At 51.1% G+C, this 23,885-nt stretch overlaps 1 protein-coding gene across 1 annotated transcript; it reads left to right on the top strand.

The window, feature by feature from the left end:
* Nucleotides 1-4,637: 4,637 nt before the first annotated feature.
* Nucleotides 4,638-22,981, top strand: VSIG4 (V-set and immunoglobulin domain containing 4; the record flags this gene model as incomplete). Its single annotated transcript, XM_084268972.1, has 15 exons — nucleotides 4,638-4,692; nucleotides 5,660-6,016; nucleotides 6,604-6,879; nucleotides 8,410-8,487; nucleotides 8,784-8,852; nucleotides 9,456-9,569; nucleotides 10,657-10,678; nucleotides 11,794-11,967; nucleotides 16,745-16,857; nucleotides 19,307-19,663; nucleotides 20,293-20,568; nucleotides 20,885-20,962; nucleotides 21,261-21,533; nucleotides 21,635-21,751; nucleotides 22,890-22,981. The coding sequence occupies 15 exons, from the start codon at nucleotides 4,638-4,640 to the stop codon at nucleotides 22,979-22,981; spliced, it is 2,451 nt and encodes an 816-aa protein (XP_084125098.1).
* Nucleotides 22,982-23,885: the final 904 nt, after the last annotated feature.

The raw sequence follows: 23,885 nt of genomic DNA, 5'->3' as shown, positions 1-23,885 counted from the left end.
TTTGGAGGATCCTGCTACTGAGAGTGTGTATACCTGTAACACCTTCACAGTGTCACTTCACTGCATTGCTTCTGTAACTGTTCTTCACCTGTGACCCTTGGTGTTTCTCTTTTTAACTGCCTTTTGTCCATTCTGGCCTATTCCAGCCTTTCCTGGCCTTTCTTTTGCCTCTCCAGACAAAAGGCTGAACAGTCTCAGCTCATGAGCTAAAGGGAAAGGAGGAAATGAGTGAATTGAGTGTCTGTCCTGGGTTCTGGTTTGGGGGGGTTTCTTTCTGTTTGGGGTGTGGTTTAGTTTGTTTTGTTTCTTCCCAAAGGCCTCAATTTTTGCCAAGAGCGAAACAGTAAAAACCAGCGTTTTCTCCTGTGCTGTTTGGACAGCACAGCACAGGCTGTGAAGGTCTTGGAGAGGCTGATCTGTCACTCACTTCTGCACAGGTTAGACTGAAGTGTAAGTCCTGTTACGGATTAGTCGTGTTCTTCCATCACAGATCTCAGTGCGTCTCACTATCAGATACTTATCTGACTGCATAACCATTTTTAATACACTTTCTCTCTTAAGAAATCAAGGCTTAAGAAAACTGCAAATAAAAACTTGTGCTTTTGTGTCTGGTTTATGAACTGGTCTAGGAAAAGCATTTATTCCTCCAAGTTTCCTAACGAGGGTCACAAGGGGCAGGGGAGGGCTGAATAGCAAGAAAAACCCACATGCTGAAGTAATTAAACTCAAGAATTACAAACCCATTACTGTTTTTCTTGTGTGTTCTTTCTGTGTGTGTTCCTGTGTGTGCTGGTGCTCCCCAGACCTGGTTCCCCAGTTTCCTAGAAGAAACTGCTGGTGCTGCGGGGGCAGAGGTGGAGATCAGCCTGGCACCTGTTCCCAGAGCTGTTGTTCTGAGAAGGAAGGAAGTTCAGGTTTATGATGAGCCCTGTTGAACATGCCATGGGCTCCAAGCCTGTGGGAGCAGGGCTGAGGGTGCTGGCAGTGCTGGGCCAGGCGTGCAGAGAGCACCCACCCCCTGCTGCTGCAGCGTGCTGTGAGGGCCCGTGCCAAGGCTGACGGGCACTGTGGGCTCTACAGACTTCCCTGGAAGTAAAAATCTCTACTCATCATTTCCATGGCCAAGAAAAGGTTGGTTGTGTGAAACGGTGCTGCTCTGCTTTAGGACAAGGGCAGCGGTGTCATGGCCGGGAGCCACAGCTGGATGGCTCCATGGGGATGCAGCCAGAGCTGCCTGTGTGGCAGCGGATCCCTGTGACAGGTCAGGACCTCTGTGCCACCGCAGCTCAGAGTGTAACAAGCCTGTGTTACCCGTCACCACGGTGGTTGCCTCACTGTAACACGGGTTTCCTTCCTCCTGCAGCACTGACTGGCAGAGCTGCTGCTCTGGCATCCTGGGGTCAGCGTGCAGTGTCGCAGCACCCGGGGCAGGAAAAGTGGCTCTTCCTTGACGTCCACATGCTGAGGATTCACAGAACATGCGCAGGCACAGCACCCACAGTGTGAGAAGGTGCAATGTGCCCCTCGTGCTCCTTTCACAATCACTGTCCATCCTGCTCCAGACCATCCCTCCCCACACAAAGCACCCTTTGGTCCCCTCATGCTGCTGTGTGTTGGGTAACGCGGCGTGGCCCAGGACATGGACTCTCTGCCATGCTGGATGATGCCACCACCTCACCCAGCCCATGCTGGGACGTTGGGCTGTTTCCCAGAACAAGGTGGCCGTTTTGAAATGTCATGTCCGTGTCGTCATCGTTCCCCAGAGCAGAAGCCAGAGGCACAGCCCAGTGCAGGTGTCTGTGCCAGCATCGCATGAAGGACAAGGGATTTCCCCTGCCACTGTCCCACCAGCCCAAAGGGTAAATGTCAAGATAGATACATAAAACACAAACACATAACTAAATATAAGCACTAGAACATAACTATAGAGACATAACTCAAGCTGCCTGACCAAAAATAATTTATATACGCACGTTATAGGCTGAGTGAGCTGGGGCTGTTCAGCCTGGAGAAAAGAAGACTAAGGGGGGACCTTATTAATGTTTAGAAATATCTTAAGTATGGGATGCAGGGGGAAATGGCCAGCCCCTTTTCAGTGGTCTGTGGAGACAGGACAAGGGGCCATGGCCTCAAGTTGAAGCATAAGAAGTTCCGCACCAGTATGGGGAAGAACTTCTTCCCAGTGAGGGTGAGGGAGCCCTGGGACAGGCTGCCCAGGGGGTGTGGAGTCTCCTTCTCAGGAGAGGTTCCAGCCCCGTCTGGACGCCGACCTGTGTGCCCTGTCCTAGGGACCCTGCTTTGGCAGGGGGTTGGACCTGATGGGCTCTGGGGGTCCCTTCCAACCCCTGGGATTCTGTGACTCTGTGATTATTTTTTTGTCAGGCAGGGAGTTTTCCCTTCCTTGCAGGAACCACCCAGCCAGCAGCCAGTTCCCTTATATTGTCTGAGTCAATTTAAACTTCTGCCCTGCTGCCAGCCAGCCATGTTCCCCAGGAAGGACTTTCATTAATTAGAACTTAACATGTTCTTCTTTCTTCCCTTTTTCAATCAAGAAGTGTGCAAACACTACAACCTACACAAGCTTTCCCTGCCCTTCCCATCCCAGTGACTGCAGACCAGGGTTGCATCTCAAGGGAAGCTTCTGGTGCAGGAATACAGGGTTGTGTGGGAGGAGCACGTGAAATCAGGTCCCAAAATCTCTTGAATCGCTTCAGAGTTGAACCTTTTTCTCAGCTTTATCACGTAGGGTATTTTGAGAATTTCAGGCCTTGGGCTGGTTAGATATCCAGGGTTTGGACTAGATGGACTTTTGAGGTCCCTTCCAAGCCCCAACATCCTGTGATTCTGTTATTTAATTGCAGGTAAAACTGCAAATACAGAGAGGATGGTAAGAAATTAATGGAACAGACGATTCCCTAGGCTGAGACTGATAAACAAGCACAGGGACACAGAGATTTTCTAACCAGATACAGGCATGAACATCGTGAGTAGTAACATCACCAGCTCCAGGGAAGCAGAGACCAGAATGCTGTAACCTGTAAAGAATCAGATTTGATTTCTCACCAGTAATGCTGCCACATGTGTATGTGCTTTTAGGTACCACTGCTTTGCAGAATGAGCTATCAGTGACTTTAAACTAAGAACATATGTAAAGGCAAGCAATCACAATGAAAGCAAAGCCCTGGAAGGAAAAGGAACAGGGTAACATCAGAGCTCCCAGGGCTGTACAGACAAATCTCCTGATTTAACATTAAATTACATAACAACCTCAGGAAGCTGCCTGTGAAAGACAACGTGGGTGGAGCTGTCCTCAGGGCATAAGACTCCCAGAAACACTTCTTTTCCCCATATTGCCCTACTCCAGAGCTGGGCACACAGCTCTGCTGGCTCTGGAGTCCCATGCCGTGCTTCTGGGGCTGCCACCACGGCTCACTGTGGTTACAGGTGGGATGGGCTTTACAGTTTTGTTGACTGCACTTAATTATTCTGTTTACTTTGCATTTGAGGTGTTGAATTTGGGTGTAACAGGAGCAGTGCTTGTGTGGGTTCAGCTTCACATGGTGAAGCAGAAGAGATTGCAGTCATTAGGGCATTAAAAAAGGGTAAGAGCTGCAGAAGACAGAAAAAGGCACCTGAAATCTCTTGAAGATAACACTTCAGTAGAGAACAGATGCTTCTCAACGGCTCTAATGCTCAATTACTTAACGATACAGACTAACAATAGCTAATATTATCTGTAATAAACAATAATAGTCATACATCTCCTTACAGGTGAGGCACAATTACATAATCTCAAAGATTTTCTACTTTGATAAGTTCCCTTCTTTCCTCTGTGGGCATGCAATTGTTTACTCCTTTCTGAAGTCATCCCCAGGGATGCAGGTGCCTTCACCCTCCCCATGTTTCTAATTGAATGCAATTAAGCAATTGACCCAAGCAGCTAAATTGCTCTGTGGGGGAGGAGGGTCAGTCTGTGGCATGGAGTGGGGGACTTGAGCTGGGTGTCTGCAGCTCTTGGAAAGGGTTTGTTTTCAGCTCTGTGTGCCTGGATCCTCTGGAGTGGGGTACAATGTTCTAGAGTGGGATACTTCAGTCAGAAGGGTCACCTGTTTTATGCTGGCACTGTCAGGATTTGGGGTGTTCTGTTGACCTTGGTTTAAAGCACAGTGGTGAGCTCTGTAGGAAAGCTGGTAAGTGAGTGAACAGGAAGGGCCCTGGTGTTTTGCTCTCTACAAGTACTCTCTTGGGTCTTCTTGTCTGTAGCATATATGGTAAAATTTATTACTTAGAAAGTGGTGCAAGGAGGAAAAGAGGCAACAACAAGTGATAAGGGATAAAAAAAGCACCCCAGAGGTAACTTTTACATTTATTTTTTTAAAGTTTAATTGAAAAACAGAAGGGAGCAAAAGCATGCTCTTTTCACCTTCCCTCAGGACTTCTGCTCATACCTCTGACAGTGGTCAGTGAGGTGGTTCTTGTTTTTTTTTTCTGAAAAAGAGGAAGGAAAGCACATCTGCAACTGTCCTGGGCTCTGGGTGACAAAGTGAGCAAAGAAGAAGTGTTCCTGATTTACCCCCTGGAGTTGGAGGGAGCAGGTCTGCTCTACTGGGCAGGGAGAAGCCGCAGCCCTGGGAAGGATGGGAATGCTGGTGAGAGCAGTGGTGCTGATGAGCTCCCTTCTATTCTGCAGTGGTGAGTGTAGGTGAAGGTGTCCGGGTCGGGGCTGATCCTGCCCTGGCACTGGTGTGTTTGGGAGGAGGTGGGGGACTCTGCTGCGGAATGAGGACTGTGGCAGAAAGGCCGATGCCTTTGGGTGCTGCTGGCTTGGGGTTGGGTGGCTTCAAATTGGGTGACTGTGGAGTGCAGGGGTGTGTGATGGCTATGGGAATGCTGCCTGTGTGCCTGGAGTGCAGAGATCCCATGTGTGTCACGCTGGGTATCTCATGGAGCACAGCGAGCAGCCTGGCATGAAGTGCCTGGGTAGTTGTTGTGCTCCCAGGAAAGGGGAGGCTTGGAAACTGTGACAAAAGGGCACGTGTCCATGGAAGCGCAGGCTCAGTCCTGAGAGGAACAGGAATGTGCTGGGACAAAGCCAACAGAGCCCATTTTCATTGGAAAGCTCTAGGGAGTTTTAGACCTCTTTGATCCATTGCTTAAGTCACTTAAGTTCAGCTCAGTCTGAAGAAGCAACAAACAGGCAGCTGGGGAGTGAGGCTGGTTAAAACCTACAAGCCCCGAGTGTGACGTTGGGTGGCAGGGGCAGATACCAGCTGTGACAGGGACAGTCAGATGAAGGTCAGGCTTGAGACATCATCCTGCCCTTGGGTGTAAATCCTCCACAGACTCTGGTCCCATGCTCTGCCTGATACTCCCTTGCTTGCAGCTGAGCATCAGGCAGAGACAGGAACCATGCAATGCTCATGGCACCCATCAGTGCCCCTGGCAATCTGCTGTCTGCCTGATGCCACCTGGCTGGTTTTGTTAGCCCACCCCTGCGCAGACCCTCCCTGATCATCCACACTGGCTGCCAGTGCTTCTGATTCCGTGGATTTCTCCTGCTGATGCTCTCACCTCCACTTCATCACCCTGGAGCTGCATTCAGCAGCATTGATTTATATTTTGCTGTTTCTTAAATTACCTGTCTCTGTCCTTCCTGCAGCTTTCCTGGTCCTGAGGGCCCCCAGTGAAATCAAAGGCACATGGAAGGGACCTGCCACCTTGCCCTGTACCTATGTGCCTGTGGAGGACTTTGTGCAGCAGACACTGATGTGGATTGTGGCACACGACCAGAGCTCCGGCACCATCTTCCGCAGGGATGACTCGGGCGACCATGTTCTCCTGTCTGAGTACAGGGACAGGGTCAGTGTTCCGAGTGATGTCCCAGGGAACGTGTCCCTCCTCATCCTGAACCTGGAGATCTCGGACAGGGGAGCCTACGTTTGCCAGGTCACCTGGAGAGCCAGGAACAACAGCCTGGTAACAAAGGAGACCACCACCAAACTGGAGGTAGTTAAAGGTAAACCCAGGAAGGAAGCTGTGCAGGAGTGGAAGGCTTGGGAAGGCTTTTAGGAATTGAATAGAGCAGGTTGGCAGTGAGCACCTACTTATGATGTGGGAGCATTTTGCTGAGCGATGTCAGACTCTGGCAAGAAGCAGCAAACGGGTCAGAAGGAAGATCTCTGTCCATAATACTGGGGGCAGGGGGAGGATCTGTGGCCCCTCATGTACAGGTGGAGCCAGGGACAAATTGGTATCTGAGGGCTTGCTGTTTCCAAAGAGACGTGTGCCAGAGGGAAGCCCCTGGGATATTGCTTTGCTTTGCCCCAAGTTCATCAGCATGTGCCCATCTCTTCCTTTGCCTGGGCAGCGGTGACGTAGAGAGGACTGAGGCAGCATCCGTCCTGCTGAGCAGGAGGTGCAGTGGGTAGTACAGCTGGTACAGGCAGAGCTAAGCCCAGCTTAACCTGTGCAGAGAGGTGACAGGAGAGTGGTGCCCTCCTCCTCCTGGGAAAGCCCGGAAAGCCAGAGCTGCCACGGAGTAGGGAGGAACCTTCACTATCACGACCAGGCCAGCGTGACCTGGGCCCCTGCTCTGTGTTGCAGTGCCCGTGACCAAGCCCCTCATCAGGCCCGGCGAGCTGGGGCTGAGGGTCCCGGCAGGAGCCAGGGCCAGCCTGACCTGTGTGGCCAGCGGGTCCCCCCCCATCAGCTACCGCTGGTTCAGGAGCACCCCGGGGGGCAGCGCCCAGCTCCTGGGCAGCCAGGCCGAGCTGGCGTGGGACAGCCTGCAGCCCTCCGACGCCGGGGAGTACTACTGTGAGGCCGAGAACAGGGTCGGGGCCAAGCAGCGGAGCGACACCGTCGAGCTGGCTGTGAGAGGTGAGTGTCCCCCCACAGCTGGGTGGGAACATCTGGAATCCCACTGGGAGGGAACAAGGTTCCTCCTTCCCTGCCTTGAAGGAAGGCAAAATGCCTCTGCCTTCTCCTCCTGAAGCACTTGTCACTGCCTCTGGCTGTCCTGTCCTTCCTTGTTTTCTGTGCTTGATTTCCTTCACCCTCTTTAGAGGAACTGCTCTCTCTGATGCAAAGGAGGTTTTGTACTTAAAACATGTATTTGTTACTCTGTTGGGCTGTTTTGAAATCCTTGCTGGCTGTGTAATGCTGCCCACTGCGGTTTAGCAAGTTCAGATGAGGCATGATACTTCCAGTATGAGAAATGGGAGGGGTGATTCATTAGGCAGGAAAATCTTTGCTCATTATGACTTGCCACGTGTGCCAGGAAAGCACATGGCATCCATGCTCTGTGTCCAGCCCCTTTGGGCAGTGCATGAGGGATGCCTTCTGGGAGATTGGCTCCTTCCCTTGGCTGGTGATTTGGTCATCAGTGCTGCAACACCCAGGGGTTAGAGAGCCAATCACAGAGACCACCATGCAATGACCTCTGGAAGAGACCAAGCCTGCTGAGCTCCTGGGGCAGCAAAAGCTATGGCTGAAATGACATCTGTTTTTAATAGCAGTCACACATAAGAGCGTACAGCAGGGGAACAGGAACTGATGATGGCCATGCTGGCTAATGCTGGAGCATGCGGTCCCCTCCTGCTCTCTGGACGGGGGCTGGTCCCTCCTGGTCTTGTCCTGTACTGCAGCAGCATTGCAAACGTGGCCAGACTCCTGTTTGAGCCTCTCTTGCTCTTGCTCTCACCTTGCAGACCTGCCCATGACAACTGTGGTCTCGTGGAAGGAAGCAGGAACCTTGGGGAGACAGCAGCCAAACTCAGGTCTGTCAGGGCAACAGCTGCTACAGCTGACAGCCAGGACAAGGAACTGGGGAGGCTTTGACACCACTGCTTAGCAGAGAGATATGATCTTGACAGTATTGTGTTCTAGTTCCTATGCCTACATTTAACCCAGATGTTCCTGAATGTAGAACATCCTGCAGCCTGAGGAGGGCTCTTAGGCTGCTCCTGGGGAGGTTACGTCCCTGTCTGAGAGACTCTGTGTCTCTTAGGGCTGCTAGAAATACTGGTTCCTAGCTTGCAGACCATACAGGATGTTCTGGGTTCTTTTCTTTCTGTTTAAAGGGCTTTTTCTGTTACTTTCTGGTTCTGCAAGCAAGCTGCTGAACTGGGAGGCAGAGCTGGTATCTCTAGTTGCAGATACAAGTGATGTGAAAGCTGCCTCAGACCTGACTGGAAAGAGCCTACCTTACCAAGGGCCGTTGTTTTGAGGGAGGGTTTGTGACTTCCAGTTTGGTTGTGTGGGAATTCAGACCTGGGCTTAGGGTAGGTCTGCTTGTGGGAGTTCTGTACTTTGGGGTAATGTTTAGTTTGACTTTACAGCGGGCTGTGGGACTGGCATCAGCAGCTGAAAGCAAGGGAAGGTCTTGACAATTGTTGACTGTTCTTACAGAAAAGAACCAAACGGAGCTGGTGTTCAGAGAGACCTCAGAAACCACTTGGACTCCATGGGGCTTCACCACTGTTACAGGCGTGTATCTAGACATACATATCATGTATATATATACATAGACTGTGTGTCTACATAGTGTGTGCACAGATACTGTATGTAGTATGTACCTAGTGTGTTAAGATAAGCAGACTCCAAAACCCCATATAGTAGATACTCTACAGTATATATAGAGTATGTATAATACTACACTGACTGCCTTGTGAAGGTAGTGGAGTCACACTCTCTTCATCCTACAGCTATAATCCCCCCTCTCCTGCTGCTAAAATGAGGATGGAAAATGTGCTGTGAGCCATTCACTCCTGTTTGTTTTGCAGATCTGCCCATAACAGTAACAACAACTGAGAATGGTGTGGGGTATCCAGAGAAGAATTCTACAACTCAGAGTAAGTGGAGAGCAAACAAAGCTAAGAAGGAGATTAGGGACCCAAACTGGCCGGTCAGTGGTCAATGCCTTCAGCCCCAAAACCAGTGCTCTGCCCTTGGCTGCAAATGGCATTAAAGGTTGTTCCTAGATGGTTCATGGTAGGTCTTTACAAAAATAACCTAACTCTGTATGTTTTAACAGCAGGGGAGGGGGGAGAGGCTTTCCTGGCAGCAGCATGCAGAGCTGTTATGCTCCCAAACAGCAATCTGTTCTGATCTCTTCGAGTGTCGGAGCTGGACTGGCAGGAAAGCCTTGGTGTGCAGCTGACATCTCCTCTAGCTCTGCAGCACCCTGATAGGTTTAGGTGTGTCTGGGGATGACTGCAGGGTACCCCTGAAGGAAGAGGTGAGGCCCTCCAGTGTAGCACTATGCGGAGCCAGGTGAGCAAGGTGCTGTCAGGATGCAGGATGGGACCCGTGGGGACTGGAGTGTGCAGTGCAGCCCTGTCTGCCCACAGCAGTGCTGGCTGCTGGTGTCCTCAGGGAAGAGGTCGGCACCTGTAACTGCTGCTGTGACCTGGGGGGGCTTCTCCATTTGAACATTTTCTGCTGTGTTGCTCTAGATCTCCAGAGGACCCAGCTGTCCCTGTACCAGGTCATCCTGATCGCCGTGGGTTGTGGTGCTGTGCTGTTCATTGTCATCACTATTATCCTTTGCCTTAAGAAGCCCAAAGATGGTGAGCAGAATGTTCTGGAAAACCTGAATATCTTGTGTGTCCCCAGCTTGGTTTTACTTGTGAGGGATTTGGGGCTGGTGCTCTGCTTGCAGCTGCTGGTAGCACCTGCATCATACAGGCAGTTGTGGATCAGAAGCCCTAGAGAGGCAGATGAGCCCCTTTCTCCTTAAGGAAAGCTGGCTGCACTGTGCCCAGTCCAGGGGGAATCTCAGTCTCTGCCTGCCCCAGCCATCCCACAGTGCTTGGCTTTGCCACTGCACTATCCTCCACACTGCCATGGGTGTTTCCCTCTGGTCCCCATGGACATCCATAGCTCTCACTTTTCTGCTCCATGGTGTCTGTTGATCACTTCTGTTAAGGTATCTGCAGCAAGTTAACCTTGTCCTGCTACTTTAAGTGCCTGTTTGCACCAGCTGCTGTTCAGTATTTCCCTTATTTGGTACCTGGAGGAGTTGTCACTCACTGGTCACTCTCCCTACTCAATACAGATTAATTTCCTTTCCAGCCTTCACACATAGCACATACTTAGTGAATTCTCCTGTCTCTTCTGCACTAACACTCAAACACCCCTGACCGAACGCTGTCTGTCCCCTTCTCACTGGTAACACTGGGCTGTGCACAGAGAACACGCTGGGGCTTTGGTTTGGGCTGTCTTTATACTGACACTGTAGTCTTTCTTCTTGTCTCTTTGCTGCTTTAATTGCCCTAACTCTGTGCTCCAGTTAATAATTATTATCAAATACTCCTTTTGCTCTTTTCGAATGGAATCCAGAGTAACCTCTCTCTAAATTGCTCTTTATTGAATTTCTGAAGAGGAAAACTGAGAACTGGGAACTTCCAGTTTCTAAACTCAACTTTACCTTTGTTTGACCTTGAGCAAGTTGTACTACAGCTGGGATGTTTTCACTTTCTTGGACTGAATCCTGGGAACAGGAATCATCACCCACCTAATATGATCTCTAAGGTTCCTATTTTTACTCTGTCTTCAGAAATTGCTTTCTTAGATCAAGAAGAGACATAGTAGAAATTATTTTCTGAGACTTCAAATGCAAACTACTGATGTGCATTTCTGACTCTTCTTTTCCAGCTCATGTCTATGAAGTGAAATTGTGAGTATAACTCTCTATCTGACACATTGATGAGTCTTTGGGAACTGTATCAGGGCAGAAAGAAAACGGTGTTGCTTGGCTGTCAAGATGAAAAGCCTCTCAAACAGCCTGGATTAAGAGCTTCACAGTTAGCTCAATAGTACGTTCTGCTGAGGATCTGTGTGGTTTCCACATCAACACATAATGCAGCAAGAAAGATCTTTTCCTTTGCAATATTAGAATCATAAAAATGAACAAGAGTTATTTAAGCCCTTGGGCAGGGAGACCTACTGAAGGTCATTGCCAAGGATAAATTCTCTGTGTTGTCAAATACAAAGACCACAAATTCCTCTTCTAGAGAGCTAAGGCTTCTGGTGCACAAACTATACTCTGATTCAGCCAAGAATATTTCAGGAATAAACTTCCCTCTTTCAATCATAGCTGTGGCAGGAAGTTAGAGCTGCTTTTAAATTGGGGTTTCAGCATCCTGATCTACTTGTAACCTCTAGAAACTACACTGAAAAGCCTAAACAACTGATGCCATTTGTCCTCAGAGGACTTGCCTCCATTTTAAAGATAAATCAGCCCACATCCACCATGGGGCTTCGTCCAGTTTGCCATGTGCCATTCCTTCAACACTTTTATTTTTATATATATTTATATATATTTATATATATATTTATATATATTTTTAATATATATTTATTTATATATTTATATATTTATTTATATATTTATATATAAAAAAGTATATATTTATCTTGCAGAGAGCAGTTGTCTGGCTGTGCTTTTCTGAGAGATGGTGGCAATCCTAGTGTTACTTACACACCTCTTGCTGCCTCTGAAACAGTCCCTGGCTTAGAGGCAATGCTGCTATAAGCTTCATAGTTCTCCTGCCACCTGGAAGCAAAGGACAGGATTCCCTGCTCCAGAGAACAGAATCACAGAGTAGTCTGGGTTGGAAGGGACCTCAAAGATCACCTAGTTCCCACTCCCCTGCTGTGTAATACTCATCCAGCAGCCCAGGTTTATGTGGGTTTGAATCAGACCACAGTCTTGCTTAAAGTCGTGATGGTTGGGAGATGCTTTGCCTGCTCCAGTTGCAATTCTTCTTTCACACTGTGTTTTGATTTCAGCCATAACTCCAGGGCAGCAGCAGCTTCAAGGTCTGAAAGTACAGGTCACTACGAGGAACCCATCTGCTCCACTGAAAACAACTACGTGATGGAGCCCATGAACAACAAAGGATCTGGAGAAATAAATACAACAAAGAATGAATGTGACTGTGTTGGAAACACCCAGGAAAGCGAGTATGAAGTAGGGGATACAGCATGAGAACTGGCAGTGCTCTACAGGTGGCAGTCCTGAATACCTTCATCCAGGCACAGCTTGTCTTCCTCTTCCCCTTTGCCTCTGAAAAATAGGTCAGACAAGCAGTTCTTGCTCCTCTGCAACTTGTGGAGCCCTAACAATCTCTGCAGTGGGAATGCAAACCTCTTTAGGAACTTCAGCTACAGAAGGCTGTATAGAGCTGAGCTGGCTTTTCCTGGTTCCCTTTGTGAAAGCCTGGCTATGCAGGACCCAGGCCAGGAGCACCAGGCTAAACTTGCTGCTTTGTATGACCGAAGGACCTGTGCTCAGAGTTGAAGAGACACTGAGGGGTGTTCATCATCCCTATCACCTTTGGGTACTCAGCATCGAACGGGGCTGGTCTGGGAACCCACCTTTCCCTTCCCATCCCCCAAGGTGCCACACAGGCAGCACAGCCCCTTTTACACCTCAAACAGCCCTTGAAGAAACACCAAATAGCAGCTTGTCCACAGTACCCAGGACACCCAACACACAGAGGCCCAAGGGGAAATTAGAGGAACAAATGATGTAGAGGTTTGACGTTCACAACCTGTCAGTCCCACCTTGCAGGAACCTGGATTAGACTTTCTCCCTGGATTTCCAGTACCACAAGTTTTACTTCTCTCTCAGACTGTGCTGTAAAATCAAGGGCTGTGAAACCTTGACTTCTAAATGGAAAGGGATGATCAGCAGCTCTTGTCAGTGCTGATGCCTTGGAAAAAATGTCTGTGTGTACATGCAGCTTCTTGCAAATGAAAACCCATTAAACTCCAGGACTGCAGAGTTAGATTTCTGTTATGCTTCTCTTTATTTTGCCTGTCAAGGTGTGGCCATGTGTGCCCAGGGATTGTGCTCCTGGGGGCATACTGGGTCCCTCTCTTTGAAAGCAGCGGAGGTTTTGTGACTCTGCTGGGGTTTGGGATGTGTTGGGTGAGGTACTGGGGTTGCTTGTCGGCTGTAGCCAGCCACAGCTGAGGCAGCAGAAGATGTGAGAGTTGCTGCTAGTCCAAATAGAGCTTCAGAGCTGATGAAATGAGACGCTTGGGAGAGGAAAGAAAATGAAGTCTACTATGAAGAGCATGAAAAGCCAGCACAGTCTGAGTCTGTCTTCCTAATCTGGAAGGTGGTGAGTACAGGTTGGGGACTGGCCTGTTGGGGAGTAGTGTAGGTGAGAGGGACCTGGGGGTCTTGGAGGGCAGCAGGATGACCATGACCAGCACTGTGCCCTCATGGCCAAGGAGGTCAGTGGCATACTGGGGTGTGTTAGAAGGGGGGTGGTTAGTAGGTCCAGAGAGGTCCTTCTCCCCCTCTAATCTGCCCTGGTGAGACTGCACCTGGAATAGTGTGTCTGGTTCTGGGCCCCTCAGCTCAAGAAGGGCACAGAACTCCTTGAAAGAATCCAGTGCAGGACCACCAAGGCGATGAAGAGAGTGGAGCACATTCCTTATGAGGAGAGGCAGTTGTTCTGGGAAACTTATGTTTCCTTAATCTTCCCTCTCTGGGTGAGGCTGCAGCTCTTGAAGCCCTGCAGTAATGTTCTCATTCTCATGGGAAGGGCATATCACTTAATGGAAAGCTGCCCACCCATCTGAGCTCCATCCCAGAGACACACTGGGTGCAATGGGGATGTGGGGCTCTGGGGCCATGTGAAGCACTGGAACACAGAGGTACGCCAAGGCCAAGCGATGGGGTGAATGTCCAAGCAAAGCATTGGGCAGGCTGTGCTGCTTGGAGGGTGAGGAGAGCTGCTCCTTTCTGTGAGGGGTGCGATGGGTACAGCCCCCAATCTGGCAGACCTGGCTCTTTGGGGGAGCTGAGTTCTGCAGGAACACCAGGACAGCACCTGCACCGTGAGCTCTTCCCTCCCTGCCCCTACTGCCACTGCTGCTGGTCTTGACCTTGCTGGGAGAGACCCCCGTGCTGTGCTAGGCTGAAGCCATCCCTCTACACAGTGTCGGCCCTGCTATCAGCTCCCTTGAGTCTACTGCTTTCCCTTCTCCTTTCATCCTGTTTTCAGAGAGAAACTGTGGATTTTGTGCTGGTGAGGAAATGCTCCTGAAGGTTCTGAGGAAGCCCCAGTGCCACTGGCCAGACAGATGCACTGTGGCTTGGTAAGCATGTGGGTTTTCAGGGCAGTGGGAGCATGGTGATGCTCAGAGCAGCCCAGCACAGCTGCTGCTGCTACCCAAAGCAGAGCTCACCACGCCTTCGTGGAGCTGCTCAAGGAGGAACTGGGAAGATTTCAAGGAACGAGGGTTGTGGTGGCACTGGGGCAGCCGAGCGCTTCAGCAGCAGGTGCACACAACAACCATGGGTAACAGTAAACTATATCCCTCCAGCAGCTGAATCTGTGGAGCCCATCTGTGGTACTGAGTCAGAAATGAGTGCTCAGATGACATCATCTGTAGGGGTCCCTTCCTTAATGCTAGGAAGTGTTCATAAGGGTTTGGCTGAGATACAGGGTAACCCGGGACTGATGCAACTGCCTTGGGAATTCCTGGGAAGGAAAGTTAACTTTGAGAAAGGGCACTTGTGCTCCTGTCACACAGGCCTTGGAGGAGACCACTGAATCGTAGGGGTTGGAAGGGACTTCAAGGCATCACTGAGATGCTCCTTCACACTGAGTTTCTGGGGGTTTAGGTGGAACACTTTCATGGCTGTCTGTACTGTTTTCTGGTGTATGTGAGGGGATTGTGGTGCACATTGAAATACACTAAATAATTAGCTGCTGAGAGACATCCAAAAAGTGCTTAGTAAACCACAGTCTGTTTAACCAGATCCACGAACTGGCTGTGGCTGGACCAAATAAGAATGCCTCAAGTCTTGTGGTAAAAACCACCTTTTCCTGGGTGCAGGTGGCTCAGACGAGCACTGTGAGACCTTTCTTCCTCAGTTACCAACTCCTTGGGGCTTTGCTCAAAGCTTGGTACTGAATTTCAGCCCCTTGCAGGCTGAAAAAATCTTATTTCATCACCATGAAACTTGTAGCAAACTTCTCTAGCCTCTGGCAGGCTATGTCAAAATGTGAATTAAGATGTAGTCTCTGCAGGGCTGGTTCCTATCAGTAGGGTCTGAGGTCCTATTTCTGCAGAGACGGGGACTTTACTGTGCCACTTGTAATTGCCCTGGGATGTAGTAGCAGAAATTGCAGAACACCAGTCACTTTGCCTGAGCTATGACACTTAAAGAAATGGTGTTTCCAAGTGTGCCATGTCCAGCTCGTGGAAGGAAGGTGGGTGCCCTACCCACCCATCACTGCTCAGTGAAAGCAACAGCTTCAAGCCAAAGCAGAGGCATTGAAATAAATATACTTCCTTACAATGAAGCAGGTAAGTAGCCATAACTGGGGGCATTAAAGGCTTTTCCCTCATGTGTTCAGACACAAAACCATGAGCAGTCCCTCTGTTAAGAAAGAAATGGGCTTGCTGTGTGACTCAGGGAGGAGAAAGCTGACAGCTACATCCCTGTCCCAGCAAGAGAAAGATGTCATCTACATCGTGTTTGAGGAACTACAGTTCTTCGTGTTTATTTTAACTAAATAGTCTTTTTTTAATTCTGTAAAATTACAGCTTCAGGAAGTCTTGCATGTCTGGCTCAAAGTAGTCCTATCAGCAGTTTTAGCTTGGGTTTTCAGTGTGTTCCAGGGCACGTTCCCCAAAATCCCACTTCCTTTGAAGTCTTTCACATGGGAGATCAAATTGTGTCTCAACAAACCATCACCACTCATGGGCTAGGGGCTGCCAGAGGTCAGTTGTAAATCATCTCTCTGAAGGTGGACTTCTTCAGCGACACCGCTTAATTTCAGCGAGTGCTGTGTTGTTTGCTCACTTTCAGGCAGGACTCAAACACAGCCAACAGCATCTCGGTGGCAGGTGGGGTATGGGCAGGATGAGCTGGTACCACTGGTACCACTTCAGCAAAGGAGACAAGAAGGGAAGGCAGCAAAGGATGGGCAGTGCCGCTGGCCTCGGCAGCGTGGCAGCGGGTGAGAGCTCAGCCCTGAACCCCACATGGATTTGCTGCACCAGGTCCTGCCACGGGCAGGTGGCTCTGCAGCAGTGAGCAGGGCTCAGCTGAAATCCCACTCAGGCAAAGCCATCTGACTGCCAACATGCTTCTTCCAAGACTGAAAGGAGAGACACATGCACAGCTCTGCCCAGGTTACTGACTCCAGGAACATGAAGAAAGTCTCCAGCTTGTGTTGCCCTGTGCAGAGAGGGAACAAGCAAAGTGCTCAGCATCTCTCTCCATCGTACCAGGGAGGCTCCAATCAGAGTATCCAGGAAGGCAACAGCACAGGTCTGACACCACTGGCAAATGTACTTTTAAAGGTGCCTCTGCAGCACACCCAGGATGCCTCCTGCATTCGAGTCCTTCTGCAACCGGCCATGTCACCTCCTCAGAAACACTCTGCACCACAAAGCTCTTCCACTGGGAAATGGATGCAAACATGGAAGGAAAAAGAAAAGGGGGAAAAACAGAATGAAAAAGGAAAGACATAATTATGAAGAACAGCAAAAAAGAGTGCTGGTCAGAGAAGTCAAGCAAACGGTGAGAGAAGTGGGTGGGGACAGGGGAATATGAAGTGGAACTGGAGAGGTCCTTATAGTCTTTGTCCATCCTTTGCCCTTCACCTAAATCAGCAGCGAAACGGACTCGTGATATTTCAGAAAGAGGATCCTAGATGACAAAGGACAGAAGAAAGGGAAGTTTTCTTCACTTGCCTTCTGGGCCTAGGAGTTGGGGGGTCTCACGGAGTTTGGGGAAGGGAGGACGGACCTGCACTTCCAGGAGAATGGGAGAAGTTGTGCGGATAGTGGTGTTTGTGATGCCCTTCATCAGCTGCAACGGTGAGTAAATGCTTCCATCTATAACAACAAAACTCAGAGTGGTAGGGAAAACCTTTTGAATTACAGCCTCTTAACTACTTTTTAATTGTCAGTGGTAGAAATTCTTTAGTCTTTGGCACAAAAAACAGTGCCAGAGAATTCACAGGGGTCTCTTTTGGCATCAGATACAAGAAGGTGCTTCTACGAGTGGTGTAAATGGGGTAGCATTGGGCAAAAGGCCAGCGCCCACGCCCCAAAGCAAGAATGAGCCAGGATTGTTCAGGACCCTTGGAGAGGACTTTCTCTGGTGTGTTAGCTTCCAATACAGTCTTTGTGAAGCTGGAATACTCATTCTTCTAGAATGAGTCTTCTTCAACAATGCATCACCGTTGTTCTAGTGTGGTCCAGGGAAGAAGGGGAGCTGTAGCTGTGAGGTGATGAGGGCACCCTGGTCTCTCCTGGTCCCTGACTCTCCAGGCAAATCTTTGCTCTGATTCTTACACCCTGAAGGCACACATGCCACTCCTGGAGCTGAGGAATGCTTGGGGAAACCAGGGAAAGGTGCTTTAACAAGCTATGTAGGAAGCAGGGAATTGCTCCTGACATCTATAAAAGCAGGATGGAGTACGTTCCCCAATTCCTGGGATCTGCCTCTCAAGCCCCTTACTGGGAGCTAATGGGCATACCCTGTGTCTCTCTGGGAGGAGGGGAAAGGGGGGTGGGTAAGGGGGTATGGGTAGAGGTGAGCCAGGCTCAGTGAAGTTCAGGTAATTTGGTGTTTACAAGAGGCACTTCCAGAGGAGCTGTGGGTTCAGAGGGCAGACAGCTGGAGAGCTGGGACAATGAGCCGGGGACCCCCAAAATCCACCCTGTCTTCTCCTGTGCCCCCTGTCAGGGTGTTTATCTGGCTGGAGCTGCTGTGGCCCAAGGAATCTGGGCCAGATCAAGTTCTCTAAGCTAAAGTAAAAGGATGAGGTTTGGTTCACTGTTCCAGGTCTGGTACTTCAGAACAGATCCCTACTGGCCATCCTGCCTGGCCCTGTGTGCTGGCAGGACATGCTCAGACATTCTGGAAAATGGGCCAGAACATTAGCTCAATTTCCAGCCCCCACTCCCCATTATCATGTGTTGTAGGTAACACAAATCCTTCTGATCAGCCTTCTAACCTCTAACATAGCCCTTCAGGGCTTCACCGGGTCCAGCTCTATTCTATGCTGGTCTATTCACCTGGTCCAGCTCTATTCTGTGGGACAATTTACGTTTTCTGGAAGACTACATCCCAGTTTAAGAAGTGTCACTGGGAGTAAAGACATTTTAAAAAGGACATATTTAAATATTTTTAAAAAGTTTTCTCAAGGGTTTTTATTTTGCTGAGTTTCTCATGTTCCTTCCAACCAGCTCTCCTCTGGAGTCATCCCAGTTGGTCACACGCAGGGTGCAGCTGCCCTGCAGAGATCAGTGGATGCTGGCAGCTATTCCATGGTGCACAGCAGTGCAGGGGAGACCTTTAAACAAAATTTTGTCCTGGACAGCCAACATACTTGAACTTGAGTGCACCAAATGCCTTGAGGGTATTTCTGAGCAGTTTGCTAAATAACTTCCAGGAGGCGAGTTTAGAGGAAGAAAAGTTGAAAAACATTTAAAAACTGATACATCAAGGAGTTGTGTTAAACTGGGATGTGAGATCTGGAGAATGGAGCTGTGCCTCCCCTCACAAAGTCATCTGGTAAAGGACAACCCAAGCTCCAGGTCAGAGACAAGCTTCCACTGTGCTCAGTCCCAGCAGTGCCCAGTTGTCCCCATGGGCACAGATCACCAGATGCTCACCTTCCCTCGCTGGCACCTTCTCTTAGCTCTGGGACAGGCTGCTGCAGAGCTGTGCTGCTCCCCACACAGCTACACTGCTGAGTCTTCTGAGCACCATGGAAGCTGCATGAAAGTGTAGTGATGTTAATGGATGCAAGCATGAAGCAGTAAACTCTTTGTCCATCCTTCCTCCCATGGAGAAGGCAGAAGTCAACACAGCAAGTGGTGTTGTCACAGCATCCTGTGTCAGTGGGGGGCTGCTGCTGTCTGACTCATGTGCAAGCATAAGCAGAAAGCCAGGCAGCGGAAGGAGGGTGTAAAGGCTGTGGCTAGAGAGCAGGAATAAGAAGCACTCCCTGAGGTCTCGTGAAGGCTGTAGCTCTGATGCTGCCACCAAGCACAGGGTTTGTGCCTCTGTGTGGAGAGGAACTGAGAACTGGCAAGTGTCCAGGAAGAAATGATAAAAATAGGCATGAGGTCAAAGCAACTGTTCACTTCCCTGCGCCCAGTGACGTGGGGACAGACCCTGTTTTAGCTGCCTGTGGTCTGCAGCACCTCTTAAGATGTAGCTGCACCTTGGCACTTAGTAACTTCCATCTATCCTGAGTCATTTCCCTCTTGAGCTGCATTCTTATTTCTTCCCTCCCACCGTTGTTCCCTGCAGCCTTCCTGGATCTGTCTGGAGTTCACCAGGTCAAGGGCACGTGGATGGCATCCACCACCTTGCCATGTACCTACGAGCCCTCGGAAGGTTTCACACAGCAAACGCTGGTCTGGAGCGTGGAGCGGGACCGCAGCACCTCTGCCCTCTTCCGGAGGGATGATTCTGGTGACCACATCTTGCTGGCTCAGTTCCGCGGCCGGGTCAGCGTCCCGAAGCACAGCCCAGGGGATGCTTCACTCCTGATTGATAACCTTGAAATACCGGACAGTGGCCACTACACCTGCCAACTCATCTGGAGGGCTCAGAATAACAGCTTGGTGAAAAAGGAGGTGACCACTACGGTTAAAGTTGTCAAAGGTAAAGCCCTCAAAATAAAGCCCTGCTCTTGCATAGCCAGCCCAGCCCACAGAGCATGTAGGAGAGGCAGCAGCTGGGGGCAACAGTCTTCCACAGCAGGCTGCCTTCCTGCACCCACGCTGGGTCTTAAGGCATCCTCCTTCCTTGCTTGTGTGAACCCTTCTTCTCCACTCACAGAGGTGTGGGGATGGATCAGGGAAGGGGGTCAGTCAGTATGAACCCAAATTTGCATCTCCCCATGGGCCATTTGAAACCGTGGTGCTTGAGAGAACTTCTAGATCTGTTTGTGGTTTGGGGCAGGCAGCTAGCATCTCTGTGGTTATTGTACTAGTGAAATCAGCTTCCTCCCCTTTCCAAGCATCCCCAATGTGAGTTACAAAGCTGCAAGGGGGTACCCGCTCAACACAGCAGGGTTTGTATGATGTGGCAGTAGCAATGGTGGCACACCAGGGGTAAGCCTGGCTTTAGGAACAGGTAAACTGAGCTTAACCTGTGTGGAGAGGTGACAGGAGAGTGGTGCCCTCCTCCTCCTGGGAAAGCCCTGAAAGCCAGAGCTGCCATGGAGTAGGGAGGAAGCTTCCCCACCACAACCAGGCCAGCGTGACCTGGGCCCCTGCTCTGTGTTGCAGTGCCCGTGACCAAGCCCCTCATCAGGCCCGGCGAGCTGGGGCTGAGGGTCCCGGCAGGAGCCAGGGCCAGCCTGACCTGTGTGGCCAGCGGGTCCCCCCCCATCAGCTACCGCTGGTTCAGGAGCACCCCGGGGGGCAGCGCCCGGCTCCTGGGCAGCCAGGCCGAGCTGGCGTGGGACAGCCTGCAGCCCTCCGACGCCGGGGAGTACTACTGTGAGGCCGAGAACAGGGTCGGGGCCAAGCAGCGGAGCGACACCGTTGAGCTGGCTGTGAGAGGTGAGTCCCCTGCCTCGAGCTCCTCATTTCCCCTGCACAGGTCTGGGGCCGGGGGCTGCCTCATGCACAACAGGATCAGACACATCACGCTGAACACGAATCGTGTCTCGACTGACACCCAGAGAGGACACCACAGGGGCTGCATCCTCCGGGCTTCAGCGTGTGCCTGGTGATGGTGGCGGTCAGGAGAATGTCCCCTGTGTCCCTCTGGGACCAGGATGGCAGCCTGGCTCCTGCCCTGGGCACGTCTTGCTCTTACCTGCCTTGTGCGTGGGAGAAACGGCCTGATGACCAGTCTCTCCTGTTGAGTCCCCAGGCACAGCGCAGCCCGGCTCTGGGACCAGCAGGCCTCCGCTTGACCCCCGAGGCGGTGCAGGCCAGGAAGAGCCCACAGGTAAGTGGGCTGCAGGGGAAGGGCTGCAAACCCCTGGTGCTCTGTGAGCGATGGAGATGTGTGGACAAATCCACCTGACGTTCCTTTTGTGTCTGGGACAAAAATCGGGTTGCTCAAGCCGGGAGCAGGTCCAGGGGGTGTTTTCTTTCCACCCACCTCAGGTGCGTTAGCCTGAGAAAAAGCGACGAGCTCACCACAACGGGGGGGCAGCTTCGGGCAGCAGCTGCCCCCAGCCCAGGCAGCCGGAGCACCCGGGCGCACCCCGACAGGGCCCGCTGCCGCGCTGCTTTGCCCGCAGAGCAGAGCATCCCTCCGGGGCCCCGCAGCTCCGGGACGGGCTGCGATGCGTTCCTTTCCACTCGCGTGTTCGGCAGCAGTAAGGCTCGTCCCCGTGGGATGCCGCTCTGCAGCGGCCCTCCCTTACCGCCGGTGAGAGTGGAAAACGCGGGGCTGGCGCCGGCGGGGCCGGGGCGAGCATCGCCCCCAGCCCGAACCCCGCGCTGCGGGGGCCGCAGAGCCCTGCCCGAAGCCGAACCCGGCGCTTCCCTGAGCCGGGCGCTTGCGGCCGCGGGTATCGCCCGGCTCAGGGCGCCGCAGAAGCGAGAGTCGAGGCGCTGCCCAGCCCGGGGGCTCACCCGGGCCGGGGCTCCAGCGCGCCGCTTCCTCCCGCAGGTTCCTCGCGGGCCGCGCCAGCTCCGCAGCTCTACGCGCTGGCGGCCGTGCCGGTCGGGGCCGCGCTCGGGGCGCTCCTGGCCGTGCTGCTGCGCCGGCGGCGGCGGAACAAGGCGGGTAAGCGGTGTGCGGGACGGGCGGCAGAGGGCAGCGCTGATCCGGGGGGACGGCTCCATCCCCACATCCCCGCCAACCCCCCTCGTCCCTGACATGCCCCTCGTCCCCATCTCCAGCATCCCCACCATCCCCATCCCCCGACCCTAGCTGGTCCTCTCTAGGCAGAGGCAGGGTGGGAGGGTTATTCCTGAGGGTGGGGATACCTGGGAGCAGCTGGGGTCTTTATTTGTGACATAAAAAACATATTGATGGAGATCTCTGATTTTTCTCTTTCCCCAGAATCTCCCTATGATGTTGCTTTGTGAGTACAGTGTTTCTTTCATCTGTTTCCAAAACCCCTCTTTGTTCAGTGTAAAGCCAAAGATTTGACTTGTGGGGAAGGATCTGAATACGTTGGCCATCCGTTTAGTCAGTGGGATGAGGACATTTTAGTGCAGGAGGTAGCAAGAGGGAGTCTGTTCTTTAATGTGTTGAAATGAGAGATAGTGGGGATCCTCGCTGTGCCTTGCAGATGCCATGGGGAAACCATTCTGTAGTAAAGGCCCACCATTATTTCACAATGCAGGGGACAGAAATTCTCCCCTTGAGATAATGTCCTTCTGTACCTGTCTTTCTCTTACTTGGAGCTTATTTTGTGCTATTCCTGTTTGCTTACAATTACATAAGCACATCTTCTGCCCTGTCCTAAGCTTTAATCTTTTCATACGACTTTCTGAAAATCAGAGTCTCACCTGAGCCATCTGTGGTCTCACACGTTGCCATTTTTCCCAATTATTATGGGAAGTTACTTTCTAAAGGCTAACCTTTCTGCTGGTAACTCCTCTGAGTAAAATGTGATAACGCCAAGAGAGTTTGGGGTACCAATGTTAATGGATTTTGCTGCTTTTTGTGTGTAATTCTTCTGTTACTTTCTAGTGTCTTTCAGTGGCTGCCAGGCCCTCACTAGATTAATGTAAACTTTCTGTTCCAGAGTTTACATGGTAGATCTTGTCTTTGACTAAGATGCAACTCAAATGACCTCCACAGTAACATCTCTCTTGTTTCAGCCATAGCACTGCAGGGTCGGACACTGATGTGCAGGTCCTACACAAGAAGACAAAGTCTAAGGCTGACACATCCAATCACGCTTTCGCCACAGAAGACAAGCACCACAGCAGCATGCGCACCAGGAAGAATCCTGAGTATGAGAACCTGATGGTTGCTATGGAATCAGAGTACGAAAAGGTCTAGTGGAGTGCCAGCATCTCCCTGTGAGCAGCCCTGCAGGGCTGCAGATACCGAGCAGCAAGTGTTACTGAAGGAATCAATCCCTTCTTCTCTCTGCCTTCTGCTCTGATAAATATACCATTCCCACTGCTTGCTTTAACACAGAGGAGCTGCAGTCCCCTCCCGGGCTCCGGCCCTACCTGGTGGTGCAGAAACCCTCAGCCCGGTGGTTATCTGCCTACTTGTATAGAGCGAGTAATTTCTGAGCAGCCTGAAGGACCACGGCAAGCAAGAGAGGATCTGGAGGGGTGGGAGCACAGATGCCTTCAGCCTGCAAGCCAAGGTGTAGCTGGGTGCCAAGCCTCTGGCCACTCACACCAGCAAGTGTATGTTCCCAGACTGCAAGGGTGCCCTCTGGCTTCTACGGCTCATCAAACGCTGGCTGCGCATCCTGCTTGTCCTTGAGTCTTTTTTGGTACAGCCAGGTAAAGAGACCGCGGGGGTGTGTGCGGTGTGTGATGCCCCCGGAATGTAACTTTTGCTGTCAGACTGGAGCCTGTAAGCGATGAGCCTCCTGACTGCCACCCTCTGACTTTCTCCTGGAAAAGCAGAGTTGCTGTTAAAAGAAACGCTGGCATTTCCACAGTGTGGGGCCCAGAGGCAAAATAAAATAGGAATCTGAGCATTTGGGATAGTGATTGAGCAAGGGACCTCCCTGGATGAAACAGGCTGACACTGACTCACTCTGTGAAACACAAGTTAATCTGCCTGATAACAACAGGGGTGTTAATGCTGACCTGTGTGACAGGGATGCACTGAGTGCTCATGTTTATAAAATGCCTTGAAAAGCACATGATGAGTGTAATGTATTTTCTTTCCCAGGGCAAATACAAAAGGCTTCAAAGGATTTTCTTGCGTATGAATTCAG

Source organism: Gallinula chloropus (genome assembly GCF_964237585.1).
Source record: "Gallinula chloropus genome assembly, chromosome: 11".
NCBI classification, from domain to species: Eukaryota; Metazoa; Chordata; class Aves; order Gruiformes; family Rallidae; genus Gallinula; species Gallinula chloropus.
The sequence above is the reverse complement of the archived record's forward strand: the minus strand, read 5'-3'. Positions and strand labels throughout refer to the sequence as shown.